Source organism: Tursiops truncatus, chromosome 5, assembly GCF_011762595.2.
Source record: "Tursiops truncatus isolate mTurTru1 chromosome 5, mTurTru1.mat.Y, whole genome shotgun sequence".
NCBI lineage: Eukaryota > Metazoa > Chordata > Mammalia > Artiodactyla > Delphinidae > Tursiops > Tursiops truncatus.
The window spans coordinates 74,524,014-74,540,441 of record NC_047038.1 but is presented as its reverse complement, the minus strand read 5'-3'; the positions used below and the strand labels follow the sequence as shown (position 1 = coordinate 74,540,441).

The 16,428-nt window shown below is 36.6% G+C and overlaps 1 protein-coding gene across 32 annotated transcripts in view; it reads left to right on the top strand.

Moving 5' to 3' along the window:
• The window catches only part of CLOCK (clock circadian regulator), a 132,970-nt gene that overhangs the window by 73,110 nt on the left and 43,432 nt on the right, over window positions 1-16,428 (top strand). For 28 of the 32 annotated variants that reach the window (XR_004526684.2, XR_004526683.2, XM_033857043.2 and 25 more), the window contains 4 exons: window positions 1,268-1,327; window positions 6,047-6,195; window positions 9,130-9,221; window positions 14,930-15,019. Coding sequence is in view for 30 of the 32 variants with exons in the window: in XM_033857043.2 (XP_033712934.1) it covers window positions 1,268-1,327; window positions 6,047-6,195; window positions 9,130-9,221; window positions 14,930-15,019 (391 nt within the window). In the remaining 2 variants the exon portion in view is untranslated. Of the gene's footprint in view, window positions 1-1,267; window positions 1,328-3,510; window positions 3,614-5,412; window positions 5,558-6,046; window positions 6,196-9,129; window positions 9,222-14,929; window positions 15,020-16,428 lie in introns of those variants that run through there. The other 4 variants (XM_073805283.1, XM_073805282.1, XM_033857061.2 and 1 more) reach the window with 4 other exon arrangements.

The window sequence follows — 16,428 nt, the reverse complement described above, 5'->3', positions numbered from 1 at the left end:
ATGTGGGCTGTGCCGTAGTTTCAGGTGAAATCTATGTGTAGTCTTTTCCTCAGAAAGGATGTTTCTTCACTACTCCTAAAGATTAAATATGATTTTGGCATTATGCTTCTGAATGATGGTCACTTCCTATTCTAGACAGTATGACCTGTAGGGACAACATCTGGGTGTTCAGACATAAAGCAGTGTTTTTTAATATGAGTTCATTATCTCTCTGAATATCGTGAAAGTTATGGACTCTCTTCTCAATAATGTACGTTTACATACAGAGTTTTTTATAAATTTCATTGTATACATGGAACCCCAAAAGTCTACTCATGAACCTCTATGATACGAGATTTGTAGATGGTCTCAGTTGTGGGGCTCGTAGGCACTTTATAGGCCACAGAAAGATGTGGTTAAAGAAGTGAATAGTGAGTTCATGTAAAAGCTCATATCACTTGCAACTATTTACTGTTGCCCCTTAGATTAAGGAGTTAGCCACCAGTGCTCTTGGTTTCATTTGTTAGAATGCTCTTCCCCTTGGTCTTCCCATAACCAACCCCTTCTTGTCGCTTAGATCTCAGGCTCAAACGTCCCCACTTCAGCAAGTCCTTCCCTAACCACTCAGACTAAAGTAACCACCTAGTAATTAAAACATCACCCCTTAAAAAAAATAATAAAATTCATACATTTTCATGTTGATTTGTTTCTACTAGAAAATAAGCTATATGAGAGTGGGGATCTGTATGTCTAATTAACTGCTCTGTAACCATGTCCAGAACAGAGCCTGGTACATGAGTGCTAACAAATATTTGTCAAATGAATCAGTACTGAGTGAAAATATATCAGTATAAGTTAATATGCTAGATATTGTGATGTTTCTGAGTGATTTGTGTTTTATAAAGTAAATGTCTCAGAAAATGTTTTTTAAATGTGCTACTATAATTAAAAATAATTTCAAATGAATCATTTTATATAATGGCAAATATACTGACTTTCTATAGATTTTCACTGGTTACTAAAAGTTTGGAATAAGATATTTAACCTCTGGTAAAGTTAAATTCTTGTTTATTGTAATAAACTTTTTAAAATGTAAAACATAGTTGAACTTTGTTTGTCTATATGTGTTAGAAAACAGGTTAGTAGTTACTGAGTTTGAACTTATGCAATCCATAACTCTACAAAAATCCTAGGATATAACTGATTTGATTCGTACGTTGTTTTAGTATTGCTGTTGCTTAGTGAGTCTGCTCTCTTATTTTCTCCATCCACTTTCTTTTTCTTTTAGAGACGATGGTAGTATTTTTGATGGGTTGGTGGAAGAAGATGACAAGGACAAAGCAAAAAGGTAGTTCAACTTCAGATATAAAATAGTAAATAAATGAATAATAAATAAATGTAATAGTAAATCAGTGATTTCCAAAATCTATCTGCCTTAAGAACTTAGATATGTTAGCAAGGTGGAAGAGGTTAGAGTATCAGTATGTAGTTTATAAATTAAATTATCCTCTAAAAGTGCCCTTCTCACCACATCATATTATGGCACATAATATTTACATGACATCACTGGGGATGTTAGCCTTCGTCACTCGACTAAGGCAGGGTTTGCCTAGATTTACCATTGTAGTTACTCTTTTCTGTTAACCCACTCTATTCTTTGGAAATAATTTATTTAGGATAGCACACCTTCAGAGTAGGGATGGGGGAATTAAGCTTCACCTCTCATAGGAAGGGATATCTACACATATTTGAAATTCTTCTGTAAAAAAAAAAATCTCTTTCCCATTTATTTATATCTCTGTGGACTCATGTATATTTTGTATGGACTCATGATTTATTTTGTACTTTAGGTTATACTTCAGTGCTATGTTATTCTGTTGCTCAGTTTGTTCCAGCTTTGGCCTTTGGGAGGTCTTTCTGGGTGGGCTTCTGTGTCTTTTGACATGCCTCCATTCTCCAACAGAAGGGAAAGTGGGTGGTGGAGAGTAGGCGTGGGGGGGAAGAATTGATGGAGAGGTATCATCAAGTAGGTGACAGGATGGGATCTAGAGCCCTGGTGGTGATGGTGGGGGCTTGACCTTAGATACGGGCCTTGATGGTGATTACAGTATCAGGAGGGAGGGTCCAGAGAGCATTGCAGCCAAGTGTGGAGTCATTGAGGGTGAGCAGTAAATACTTTATGGTTTTTTTCCAGCCTGTACATTGAACTACTTGGGTGCTCAGACATGAGGGTGGAGAGTGTAGTAGCATTACATACAGATACAAAAGATAAACATGTAATAAGTAGTAGTTCCTAAATGTCTGTATTTAGCAAAATAAAAGGTACTGGGATAAGAAGAATATTCCCATAACCAGATAGACTGCTAAATTCTTAAATGAATGATTAAAATATATCTGGGAAGAAGATTTTGAGGAAAACTATATACAACCTTATTCAAGGAAATTAAAAGACCTGAATTTGAAGCTAAAAATATATTGGATATAACTCCTTTCCCTTAACGTCAATCTAGTGGGGGAAGGTTCTTATAAAATAATTCAGGGTAGAGAGAAAGTCACTGATAAGGTGGGAATAATCAGTCTTGCCTGAATGAAAAGGCAGAACTTTTTTTTTTTTTAACATCTTTATTAGGGTATAATTGCTTTACAATGGTGTGTTAGTTTCTGCTTTATAACAAAGTGAATCAGTTATACATATACATATGTTCCCATATCTCTTCCCTCTTGCGTCTCCCTCCCTCCCACCCTCCCTATCCCACCCCTCCAGGCGGTCACAAAGCACCGAGCCGATATCCCTGTGCCATGCGGCTGCTTCCCACTAGCTATCTACCTTACGTTTGTTAGTGTATGTATGTCCGTGCCTCTCTCTCGCCCTGTCACAGCTCACCCTTCCCCCTCCCCATATCCTCAGGTCCGTTCTCCAGTAGGTCTGTGTCTTTATTCCTGTCTTACCCCTAAGTTCTTCATGACATTTTTTTTCCCTTAAATTCCATATATATGTGTTAGCATACGGTATTTGTCTTTCTCTTTCTGACTTACTTCACTCTGTATGACAGACTCTAGGTCTGTCCACCTCATTACAAATAGCTCAATTTCGTTTCTTTTTATGGCTGAGTAATATTCCATTGTATATATGTGCCACATCTTCTTTATCCATTCATCCGATGATGGACACGTAGGTTGTTTCCATCTCTGGGCTATTGTAAATAGAGCTGCAGTGAACATTTTGGTACATGACTCTTTTTGAATTATGGTTTTCTCTGGGTATGTGCCCAGTAGTGGGATTGCTGGGTCATATGGTAGTTCTATTTGTAGTTTTTTAAGGAACCTCCATACTGTTCTCCAAAGTGGCTGAACCAATTCACATTCCCACCAGCAGTGCAAGAGTGTTCCCTTTTCTCCACACCCTCTCCAGCATTTATTGTTTCTAGATTTTTTGATAATGGCCATTCTGACTGGTGTGAGATGTAGTTTTGATTTGCATTTCTTTAATGATTAATGATGTTGAGCATTCTTTCATGTGTTTGTTGGCAGTCTGTATATCTTCTTTGGAGAAATGTCTATTTAGGTCTTCAGAGGCAGAACTTTGAGGAATTAACTTGGACAGATTTAAAGGCCAAGTTTAGAGATGGATAAGGTGAGCTAAGGGTATTCTGTTCACAGAGACTTTGAAGGTTTGATCGTGTTTTTAGGGGACCAAAAATGCTATGGCTGTGGGAAACCTTGGAGAAAGAGAAGGCCTCATAATAATGCTGTCAGAATTAAATGGACCATGTTGAACGCTGACATCTGTGCCCTGTTATTATTGAGGTCATCACAAGGGCTGAATACGTCCAACCTGAACGTAACATGAAATAAAGTTGCTTTAATGGGTGTGATCCACTGGTAGAATTGGCAGTGATACTTGATTTCTGTATGTTTCTTATGCTGGAGTTAAGATGCCTGTTTTAAATTATTACTTCTTGGTAACTGTATGATCCTGGGCATATTCTCTTTTATGCCTGAGTTGTCACACTTGTAACATGAAAAATAATAAAGTCTACTTTGTAGGAATTAAATGAAATTTCATGTATGTTTCTAGTAGTGCCTTATATACACCATTTATACAATTATATACAATTTCCAGTAGTAACTTATATACAACAAATAATGGCTCTAAATTTTACCCATGTCTTCAGATATTTCATATATAATAATTCTCAGTTGCTTATTTCCTACTTACTCCTTTCTAGAGGAATATAACTAGATCTGTATGTCTAACTTCCTCTAGTATGTGTCCTTTAAAATGTCAAACAGGCAATTTCACCATATTTAAATTCTCCCCAAACCATTGGTCTACCGAAACTAGTATCTCAAGTTATATTACACATGGTCATCTGGCCTCCAGTCTTGTTTTGCATACAGTAAATTTCCAGTAGTATTTGTTATATGAATTTGTTTTGCCAAGCACTGATCTTTTCATTACTCTAGTGCTAGAATGGTCTTAACAAGGAGTTCTGTTCATGTCAGTCATTTCTTTGCTTAAAACCTTTTAGTGCCTTCCCATGGCTTTCACTATTAAACTAAATCCTTTTGTGTAGCATAAAAACTTCATGATTTTTTCTTCCAGTACTTATTATTCCTAATTGCCACCCACCCTCCTCCCCCAACTCCAGCATAGCTGGGCACAGAAAGCTTGTACACTAGCTACATGAGCCATGCTGAACTACTTGTGATAGATGTGTGGCCCTTATTTTATTTTTTTGGCCGCACCGCACAGCATGCAGGGACATTAGTTCCGTGACCAGGGATCAGACCCGTGCCCCCTACAGTGGAAGTGCGGGGTCCTAACCACTGGACTGCCAGGGAATTCCTGTTAGGTTTTCATCTTTGTGCAAGTTTCCTGTGTCTGGAATGCCCTGCTCACACCCTGCCACCATCCCTTTCTCACTTAGCCTTCATGACTCAATTCGGCACACTTAAGGAGGTTCCATAGGTATTAGGTGAATTTCTTGAAAGGGCTTATCTTTCTGTAGTATCCCTAGTCCTTATTAGCACAGTCTCTGTCATTATAACAAAGCACTCAATGTTTGGTGAGGGAGTCAGTTAATTTCTGTTACGTTTCTTAAGAGGTTTGAACAGTTATATTTTTTCCCAGTACTAATACAGAATAAATGCTTCTTTACTGAAAAAAATTAAATTAATAGAATTATCCTCTGACCTTTGGGGATCTTTTGGGAAAGCAGTGTACTTTCTAAAGTTGAATTCTAAAATCTGACTTCACAAAGCAGGTAATTAGAAGTATTATGGAATGATTAATTGCTCTGTAAATAATTGTGTTTATTTATCTCAAGAGTTCTCAGTACAACTAAGAATTTGCTTCTAGTTACTGCTTCACATAGAACAGTGGGAATTATTCCTTTAGCACATATATTTTGAGTGCTTACTGTTTGTTAGGTGTTATGCTTAAGTACTTAGATGAAAAAACTGGGGCTCTGTTATCAAGAAGCCTACAACCCAGTGGAGAGACAGCTATGCAAAAGAGTGGTTACAGCTCTGTGTTGGAGGCTGGGAAGGAGGAATAAAGAGGAAGAATGTGTGGGTAAGCCTGAGGGTAGGGAAATTTTCATTTGTAGATTTCTGTTTATAATTTAAAACTTACAGGAGATGGATAACTTTCTCCTATTCAATAATTTTTAATGATTTGGACTTATACATTATATGTGCTTTCAGAAACTGTATCTCAGTAATATTCATAATAACCTTATAAGGAAAATACAGATTCTTGGTAAATATTAGATTAAATAAAACCTGAGATTTGAATGTAGTTTGTCTTACTGACATTTTCATAAAAACATGTAGGCCGAATGCTTAAAATGTAAAAGCTTCTTTAGTGGTTAAATTAAGAAGAAAAATTATTGCCCTGATTAACTGTATATTGTTGGTAACCTAGGATATAAATATTTATTACCATCTGTATTGACAGAAGTACATGCTCTGTGGTTGTGTCTGTATTGAGCACTGTATTAAACTATTTGTGTAATTAAATGGACTGTTTGAAAACTGGTTATTTAATTTTTTATTTCATCAGGGTATCTAGAAACAAATCTGAAAAGAAACGTAGAGATCAGTTTAATGTTCTCATTAAAGAACTGGGATCCATGCTTCCTGGGAATGCTAGAAAGATGGACAAATCTACTGTTCTACAGAAGAGCATTGATTTTTTACGAAAACATAAAGGTACATTTTTAACTTTGTAAAATGGATTTTTTTTTTGAATAATAACAGACTGTCTCTGAAAGCATAATGTGATGAAATCTTGGCAGTGATGGCTTGAGACTGTATGCTTCCTAACCATTTTTAAGAAAAGGAAATAATTGCTTTTTTAAAGATTTCCTGGTATGTTCTTTCTTTCATTCAACAAACATGTATTTAGTGCCTACTAGTATATCCTAGATTCTTGTGGTGCAGGGTAACAGTCCTGGCCCTCAAGTAACTCAGGCCAAGGGAGACAAACATATAAACAGCTAATTGCAAAGCAAGTAATTATAATGTGAGTAGTGCTCGTAAACTGTAAACTTTGTGTGAGAACACAGAGGAAAGAATGTGTCAGGGAAGTCTTAAACAGTTAATTTTTCAACTGAGACTTCCTGTTAGCTTAAGAAAAACAGCATTTCACATGGAGGAAATAGCATGTGTAAAACCAGAGAAGCAGGGAGAGTTCAGTTTAACCGGAGCATAGTTTGAGTTGGAAAGTTATGGGTCTATTTGAAAGAGAAGCAAGAGTCAGATCATGAGAACTTTATATGTCATTTTAAAAGATTGCTTCAGTGTATATCTAGGAAATAAAAACACTGTGTTTTAAAGTGATTATTTGTTAATCAAAGAAAATCACTTTGAGTAAATAAGTCATGAAAAGAAAATTTTAAAGAATGTTAAGTATTTTGGTACTTAATAAATGCTACTTAATAGAAAATAGGTGAAAAACTTGTAAAAGGACATTTCTTTTTCAGATGGAAATGAAACTGCAGAACTTCTCAGAAAGAGAATTTGTAACTAGTGCCTCTATTTATTGCTAGCTCACTCTGTGATACATTACTAGCCTGGTTTATGCTCCACCACTGTTTAAAAATTTTTTTTGTTAATTTAATTAATGCCATGACCCCCTACCCCCTCTGCTACCAATAAATCGGTAGCTTTTTCTTATATTTCATCCTCTTCTGCATCTCCGAAGCACTGGAAATTTTCATCCATCCTCCACTGGCTTCCTTTTCCCTTGGCCTGAGATACACTGTACTTCTTCATTCACCTCCCCCTCCCAACTGAGCTAACTTCTTTCCTCTTTCTTTTTCTGCCCTCTGAACATGACATTTCTCAAGGTCTTGTCTTTTGTGCCCTTGCTTTCTCTATGCTCCTTCCCTTGGTTTTGCCTCTCTCTTAAACTACTAAATCTATATTTCTAGATGCAAACTTTTCAGTTTTTTTTTTTCCAGGTAACTTCTGGGTCTTTGTTTTACGTGTCCTCAGACTCAACGCATCTGAAGTTGAATTCATTTTCATTTGTCAAGTCATCTCTTTCTCTCAGCTTTCCTTTTTCCATTTTCACACCACTATCCTTTCAATCCCCTGGGACTCAAGCCTGAGAAGAGTTTTGCATTTTTTTCATCTTCTGTAGTACAGTATCACAGTTGCCAGTTTTGTTGATTATTCTCAAAATTGCTGGTCTTCATTTTTATTGCCACCATTATCATTACATTTTATCTCTACAAATAGTATTCTCACTAACTTCAGGGCCCCTTGTTAGATAGCACACTCCTTCCTCAGACATTGTAGGAGTTCAGTAAATGATTGTTGAATGAAATGAAATAATATGCATGCATAATTATTTACCCCTGACAATAGAGGATTCATTTTGGCACTTAGATTTTTTTTTCAAAATTGGGTATATGATTCTCACACCAAAAAAATTTACCTTAAATTGAAAGGTGATTCTTATATACTTCTTACTCTAAAAATAAACCTGGGTTTAACTAAACTTGATGGGATTTGCTTATGGATTTAAGTCCTTTTTTCTGAGTGTATATAATGTGAATTTGAAAAGCATGACTATGTTCCACAGAATTAGTAGCTATACTTCTCAGTTACTCTTCATATCTAGTACAGGCATTTCCAATATGCCAAATTTTGGGTGCCAATTTAATATGCTATATTTATATATCTGGTAATAGAAAAATCAAAACAACTTAGTCCATTTTTTTCACTGCAAGGTAGAGTATATTTTGTAGAGTAAGCTCTATGACATAGATTTTAATTTTACTTGTTTGTTTTAATATATCTGCATTTAAAAATGAAAAAATATTACCTAAATAGTTCACATTTCATCATTTATGAATAGTTTTCTCATAACTAAATCCATTAGAAGTATGTTGCAAGATAAACTATATTGTGTTAAAATGTGTGCCTTAAGCCAGGGATCTGCAAATTTTTGACCAGCTTCCTACCACTAAGAAAACATACCAGAGGTCACTAAGCAGGATTACTCTGGGTTTATTACTATAAAGTTTTTGCCTAAAATTTTATTTTAGTCTCCTTGATTAATTAAGAATAGAATACCTTAGACTGGAAAGAATCTTTCTGCCTGGCAATAGGTAGGCCTAAAGTCATTCTTTTTATTTATTTATTTATTTTTTTTGGAGTGAAATAAAGTCATTCTTTTTTAAAAGCAGACTGACTGATCTCCTTGGCTCCTTTCCTCCAGGTTCACGTCCTTATGTCTGCTCTAGGTGCTACCGTTTGAATGGCAAAGAAAGGAAGGAGAAAAAGAACATATTCCTAATGCTTGGTCTAATCTGCTTGTTCTGATTCTTGTTTGGTCATTGTGTAAAGCAGGAAGCAATCTCAGGCCTGTCAGCAATACAGGTTCTCAGAGCTCCCCAAAGAAAATCCAAAGAGACTGGTATTTTCAGGAGAGCAAATCCAAGGAGATAACTTGCTACATTAGCTCAAATATTTCCTCATCCCCAAACTTGGACCTCCTGATAACCTACCTAGACCAATGAATGTTATTGACTATGGTTTAAGAGTGGGAGAAGGGAAGGCAACTTGTAGGACTTTTGTACCACCACCCTCTCCCTGTGGTTGGACTATACGGCTAATGTGTCAATCTGTTTACAGAAATCACTGCACAGTCAGATGCTAGTGAAATTCGACAGGACTGGAAACCTACATTCCTTAGTAATGAAGAGTTTACACAATTAATGCTGGAGGTATGTCCAGATTTAATTTTTGAAAAGTTTTATTTTCCTTAAAAGAGAAATCATGGGGGTTACCAATTTTAGTATAGTTTTAACAATATTAATTTAATATTGAAAAATCTTAATTCAGTGTAAGTCAGTCAACTATCTCTTCAGTTAAAATTAACTGATGTAAGTATTGTAAGGAAATAGTACTATGTGGTAAAATAATGCCAAATCTTTGTGGTTTCAATAACATCTGAATTTTTGAGAGGCTTAATAAAAGTCAGAAACCTATAACTACCAAGTTCTCTACCTGGACCACAGTAACATTCAAATGAAAAATAAAATACATTATTCATCACATACTAAATATTATTATGCAATATATTCTACTAGACAGTAAGATTTTTTTTTAACAAATTAAAATCCACCTAAATACAACATAAAATGGTAATAAATGAAGTAGTTTGAAAATATTAAAATAATGAAATATACATTGAAAGGCAACTTTTCTCAATTCAAATAGAAACTTCTAAAACGAAATAAGTAGATGTTCTTTTGCGACAAAATTATTTTTGAAAACAATTCCGGTCATATTTGCTTAGAATTGCAAAACTTAATAACTCATACAATCAATTATAAAATCCACAAAAATTTTGAGTCACTCATACCTATCTATTTTACTTTTTTACTTTTTGATCATTTCCTATTTACATTAATAAGGTATCATCTACGCACACAAAGTACGGAGTTCAGTATCAGATTTCCATGAAAACTTACAATAAACAAAGGTGGTATACTTTGGTGGTAACAGTTAAGGACAAGAAAAATACATATGCAGAAGGTAGACATGGAAGAAGTAGAGGAAAGCAGTTGAGGTAGGAATATATAGAGGTTGTTAAATAATTTACATTTCTCATTCTGTTTGTTTGGGTCTGTTATTTTAGAACTTAAGCATTTTTCTGTGTGGTATATGTAATGTGGTGTATGTATATGTGATAGCCATGTCTCAAGTGTCTTTGTATATTGACCAAAGCCTAAAGCAACATTATTTTGCAAATTAATGAACTATTTTTCTATTTATACTTTAGGTGGAACAGTTAATTGCTGGATTAATTAAGTCTTTATTCAGCAGAAATGTTACCATATGAAAATTTGTTGGAGTATAAATACATTGTATATATATTTAAAGTTGTGCTTAAAATCTGAAAAATAACAGAGCACTTTTCACATATTACCTCAGTGAATCCTCACAATACTCTTCTGAAGATAAACTATTAGTATCCCTTTCTAACTTTCAGATGAGGAAATTGAGGAACAAAGGGATTATGAAATTTGCTCAAAATAAAACAGTAATTAGCTTAGCTAGGACTCACTGCAGGAAGACTAGCCTCTGGTCCCGGTGGCCCCAGCCCTTGTGCCCACTGCCACTCATGAGACTTGTTTTCAGTGAAGGCTAGCCGTGGCACAGGACTTTTAGCTTAGTAACCAGCAGTCAACTCTTTAAGTTAGTGGACACTTAAGTTACAAACCAAATAATAGTTCCAATTTTGTTAAATTTTTTCTCCTCTTAAAGGTAGTTTGCCATTGTCCGAAATTATCTCTTTAGATAGAAGTAATACATTTATGAAAGGGTACACACAAGCTAATGTCTGTAACCACAAGAAGAAATCAACTCATTTAATTCCTCTTTAATTTTTTCTTTGATTATTTCTCAGTGTAATCATTTAATAAGATCTTCTGTGTTAATCATAAGCTATTTATGTACCCTGCTTTATTGGTATGAAAAATTTTTTATAAATTCATAAATTGATGTAATATCCACACTTAAGAATCTTAGCAAGGTAAATTACCTATTCACTAATAAGCTAAACGGAAAGCATTGTCCTCAAATTTGTCTTTACAATGAACAGATTTTTTAAATTAATTGCCAAGACACATGTAGTGCATATGTAGATAAGTGTTAAAAATAAAAGAGTCCAGAGATTGTAACATTATATATAATATGCAACAGAGAAAATTTAAACATGTTAATTTTGAAAATATAAATTAGTTGTCTCATGATTATCCTCACTGCTTTTAAAATTACATTCCTGAAAGATACTACATTTATTTATTTTCAATATGTCAAGCATATTTTTGATTTTTAGTGAATATTTACAACTACTAAGTGAATATGCATTTTAAGTTCATATTGCCAAGATTGAAGGATATGTATAAATGTGTGTACTGTAACCTGAGTCCAACTAACCTAGTTGTGTTACTGTTTGCTGGTCATGTTGATAAGATTACAGTTAGGCAGTCTGGATACCCGTTTCAGCAGAATTTCGGATGTAGGCTATATCGTAGAATGTTAGAGCTGCTAGTAGAGGAGTTGGGGTCATTCAGCTCAACCTCTTCATTTTACGGATGAGGCCTGGAGAGGCTACAGCCTGTCTGGTCAGATTGCTAATTAATTCAAGAACTCAGACTAAGATCTTAAAATTCACTTACACCTTATGTGTTGGCTGTCTTTCTCCATTCTTCTGTTTTCACCCGTCCCTCTTCCTCTTGTCTCTGTTGCTTAAGGAATATTCCTTGCTACCCTTGCTGGGGGTGTTGAGAGTAGCCAAGGAAATCAGGGCAGTTTACCCTGACCAGACCTCTATGCAGAGTCATCCCTGTGTGAAGTCATCTCCTTGTAAGGAGTTCTTTCTCCTTGGCAGCTGACAGCTCTCTCCAGTAATCTACAAGGGAAGGGCCAGTGCCCTGCCTGCCTCATCACAAGGTGGTTCTGTCCCCTTCCCTAGAACTTCCATCCAGTCTTCCCATATTAAACACCCACTAAGGAAACAGCGAAGGTTTACACAGGCCTTTTGTTGTGGGTAAAGTAGATGTCAAATAGGAAGGTGAGTTTTAACTAATGAGCCCTTTCCCTCCTATCATACAACGTGGGCAAGGGATAACCTTCAAGGTCTTCAGTCTTGGTATGAGGATGTCCTTCTGTGTCTTGATCTTCCTTCCACATCTCTTGAGTCTTCCTCCCCAAGGCCCCTTCAGTTTTTGGTGTACCTGCTTACCTTCTTGGGAAATTAGATTCCTCCACTCAAAAGAAGTTTGAGCCCTGGATCCCTTCTTGTGTTAATTAAGACTTGGTGAGATGCTGATGGAGGCTTTTCTCTGCTGAATCTTTGCCTGCTTTGAAAGAGGAAGGGGCAGGCTCTGGTTCTGGGAGTGGAATCAAGTCATTAAGAGTTCTGATTTTAGTTGATTCTCTTCACAGAAGAGAGTTGCATCCTAATTCCTAGCAAATAGAGATCATCATAGAAAATAGTAATTTGCTTTCAAAGATGACACAATCTAGCTTCACATGAGAAAAGCATGTCCTTCTTAACATCATTTTGACCCTTTTCCTTAGGAAATAATACCAGCATTATTGTACCAAGGAGTTTTTGTAAAAATTTCATGAATTTGCTTAAAGTATAAGATTTTCACCCCCTCCCCTTACATTAGCCAAGAATGAGTTTGAGCCATTCTAGAAAACAGGCATCTACTCAAAATAAGTACTTTCTGATATCCAAACGTCTCCCTCAATAGAAGAGGAGGTGGGGGATGCCTTTTTCCCTACTTCCAACACGTACCTCAGCAGTTACTTGGAGGGAGGTTACTCTAACTCTCAGATCCATAAATTACATACAGGTTATTTTTTAGTTGCCATGGGCCACACATATGCTAGGTGCTGCAGATACAGTATTGGAGGAGTTATACATAATTCTCACTAGAGATTGTATCTTTTGAGAGCACCCTAAAACAAGAAATTCAAATTTAGTGTGATAACTATTTATTTATTTATTTATTTTGCGGTAGGCGGGTCTCTCACTGCTGTGGCCTCTCCTGCTGCGGAGCACAGGCTCCAGATGCACAGGCCCAGTGGCCATGGCTCACAGGCCCAGCCGCTCCATGGCATGTGGGATCCCCCCGGACCAGGGCACGAACCCGTGTCCCCTGCATCGGCAGGCGGACTCCCAACCACTGTGCCACCAGGGAAGCCCTGTGATAACTATTTTGATAGGAGAAGAGGAACTCCTCTCACGGTGTATCTTTTCTGCTGTATATCTTCAACATCTTTTCTATTGCATCTTCTTTCCCTTCAGCCTGCAAATATATTTCAGTTACTTTTTAAAAAAATGACTTCCCTTGATACTTTGTCCCCTCAAAATGTGTCCTTTCATGAACTTTAGAAGGGAAGAAAGAGTGGTTTATAATAGACTTCTGATCATCCACCCATCTCTAAACTCATTGTAGTGTGACTCACCTTCCTATGGAAATTACTCTTAAAAGTCACCAAAATTCGGTCCTCATTTTCTCATTCCTTGTTTTATTTGATTCTATGTTATCCTGAACCATCCCTCTTCCTCCTCATTCACTTTGTCATTCTTTCTTCCATTGACTTCATTGACAACAGTGTATTCTGTCTTTGTCATTTTCTCTGGTGCTTTTGCTCCTTCTCATTCCCATAAATAGATTATTCCCCAAGGATTTGTCTTTGGCATTCTCCTCTCTTTTGCAGATCTCATTTCTTCAGCTGCAACTTTGGTGCCTAGGATTCTCAAATGAAAAACTTTGTGATATGTGAATACAGGATTGCTTTATTATTATTATTACTATTTTATAAATTTATTTTTAAAAATTTTTGGCTGAGTCGGGTTGGGTCTTCGTTGCTGTGCACGGGCTTTCTCTAGTTGTGGCTAGTGGGGACTACTCTTCACTGAGGTACGCGTGCTTCTCATTGCAGTGGCTTCTCTTGTTGCAGAGCATGAGCTCTAGGCACACAGGCTTCAGTAGTTGTGGCATGTGGGCTCAGTAGTTGTGGCTTGCGGGCTCTAGAGCACAGGCTCAGTAGTAGCGCACGGGCTTAGTTGCTCCGCAGCATGTGGGATCTTCCCGGACCAGGGCTCGAACCCATGTGCCCTGCATCGGCAGGCGGATTCTTAACCACTGCACCACCAGGGAAGTCCCAGGATTGCTTTATTATTAAGTATTGTTCCCCTATGCTGACTTCTCTCCTGAACTCTAACATCACATTTCTTAATGCTTGCCTAAGTCCGTCCTTCTCTATTCTTACTGCTGCTAATTTCTTTTGGATTCTCCTTAACTTCCCCAACTATTCTGAAGGCCACTGAGATTTTCCTCTTAATTCACTTTTTCCTCTAAATCCATTTTACACACTGCTTCCAGACCACTCTTGAAAAAAGTCCATATGTCTTGCCCTGGTATTCAAGGCCTATCATGATCTGACCTCAGCCTACTTTTTCAGCTTACTCCCTTTCACTTTATTCCCCATGTATCTCCCTGTGCTTCAGTCTGTACATAATATCTGTCTGTTAATATATCCAAAGGTGGTAATGTGTTCTTTTGTGTGCCGAAGACATATTATTGGTGGCCTATGTGCTTCGGAGATATTAACATCTTCAAATAAGGCCATTGTTGTATAATAACATGATAAAGGTAGAACATTGTTTCTACCTTTTAGAAACCAATCATCCAATAATGGCCATAGAGTGATTTTTTTTTTCCAGAAGCATTTTAAAATGCACAAAGATAGATACTAAGGTATTGTAAAGGGGAAAAGCTAGCATTTTGACAGTGCTCTGGAAATTTCCACAGTTAAGTCCTTTGTCATTTATCTTAGATTTTTATTTCTGTCCTGTGAAATACTTTTTTCTTTTCATTTAACTGACCATTATGTTTAATTTCAGGCTCTTGATGGTTTTTTTTTAGCAATCATGACAGATGGAAGCATAATATATGTGTCTGAGAGTGTAACTTCATTACTTGAACATTTACCAGTAAGTATAAAAATCCTGTGATCTTCTTATTTAATGCCTGTTCTAAACGTTCTAAAGCACTAAGCAGTGGACCCCTCAGAGCAGTGCTGAACAGCGGTTGGAGCGGGGATGCGACCTCTAAATAGTCTCTTGTTTTAGTATGTCTGTGTTTTCTCAGGTCAGTCACTAATCTATAGTGACTAAATATTCAGCTACCACTTCACCTAACCTCTATTCTTCTTGCCCTCTTTATTATCATGCTGAGTTTTCAGTATTAACTTTTTAATCAGTGTGGTGAAGATGTTGCTTAATCACTGAAATTATCTTGAGAATAACTAAATTTCTACTGAGATATTTGTTGCAGCTAAATAATAATTTTCTCAAAAGAATGACTTATAAGAACATACTGAAAATAATAGATAAGAACTTTTGTGCTCTGTGGCTTGAGTTGATAATATTTTAATGGCCATATTCAATTTGTTATTAATAATCAAAAGAGTAGATAATTCGAGAAGAATTATAATTTTGATTAGAATGGTGAATACCTGAATTATGTATTTGCTGTTTTGCTTAACATATATTTATTGAACATCTGCTCTGCCAGGTACTATGCTAGGTGCTCTGCTACAATTGACAATTCTTATGAATTTGAAGTTTTTATTGAATATGTAATGTTCTTATCTAAGATGGTGTTACCCAGAAACTGGGTTCGCCTCTTGGTGGGTGCCAAGCCAATAGACCCAACCAAGCCAAAGACTGGGAGAAGGAAGGATTTATCATAACTCGCAGCAAGTAAGGAGAACACGTGGTGGTGGGGGTGGGGGGGATCCTTCACAAAGTAGTGTCTCCCCAGACAGCAAAATTGGGGAAGTTTTAAGCTAAGGGCACATGCATATTCAGGAAGGGGCTTTAGCAGAGGAGAATTCAGCATAGAAGTGAGGCAAAGGTTGACAGAGTCCCAGCTTTACTTGGCTGAAGTCAGAAAAGGTCAGCATCATCATTATATCCTCCACTTGGGGTGGGGGGCCTTGGTTCCTACAGAGCTCAGATGTATTATTATGTATATCCTTTGAGAAGGAACTAGGACTCTGCTTTATCCCTGCACTATTGTTTGCCTGCCTTTTCTCTCTCCCTGCATTCCTTTGTTCCCTTCAGATCATTAAATACTGAGATCAGGGCAAGCATCGTGGCCAGGCTTAGATTACAAAATGGCTTCTCTTATGTCAAGAAAGCTATTCCTGGTTCTCTTTCTCCAGGGGCCCCCTAACTTATCTGCTTACAGTGGGGCTTGTGGTGTAAATATTTTGAAGTTACTTATAAATTACTCTTAAAATGCCCATCTCTCGAAAATGTATAACAGTGCAGAGTCAACTGTTCTATAAGGATCTCTTTCAAGAGATGTTGAAAAGCAGTATCTCCTTCCCTCTGAT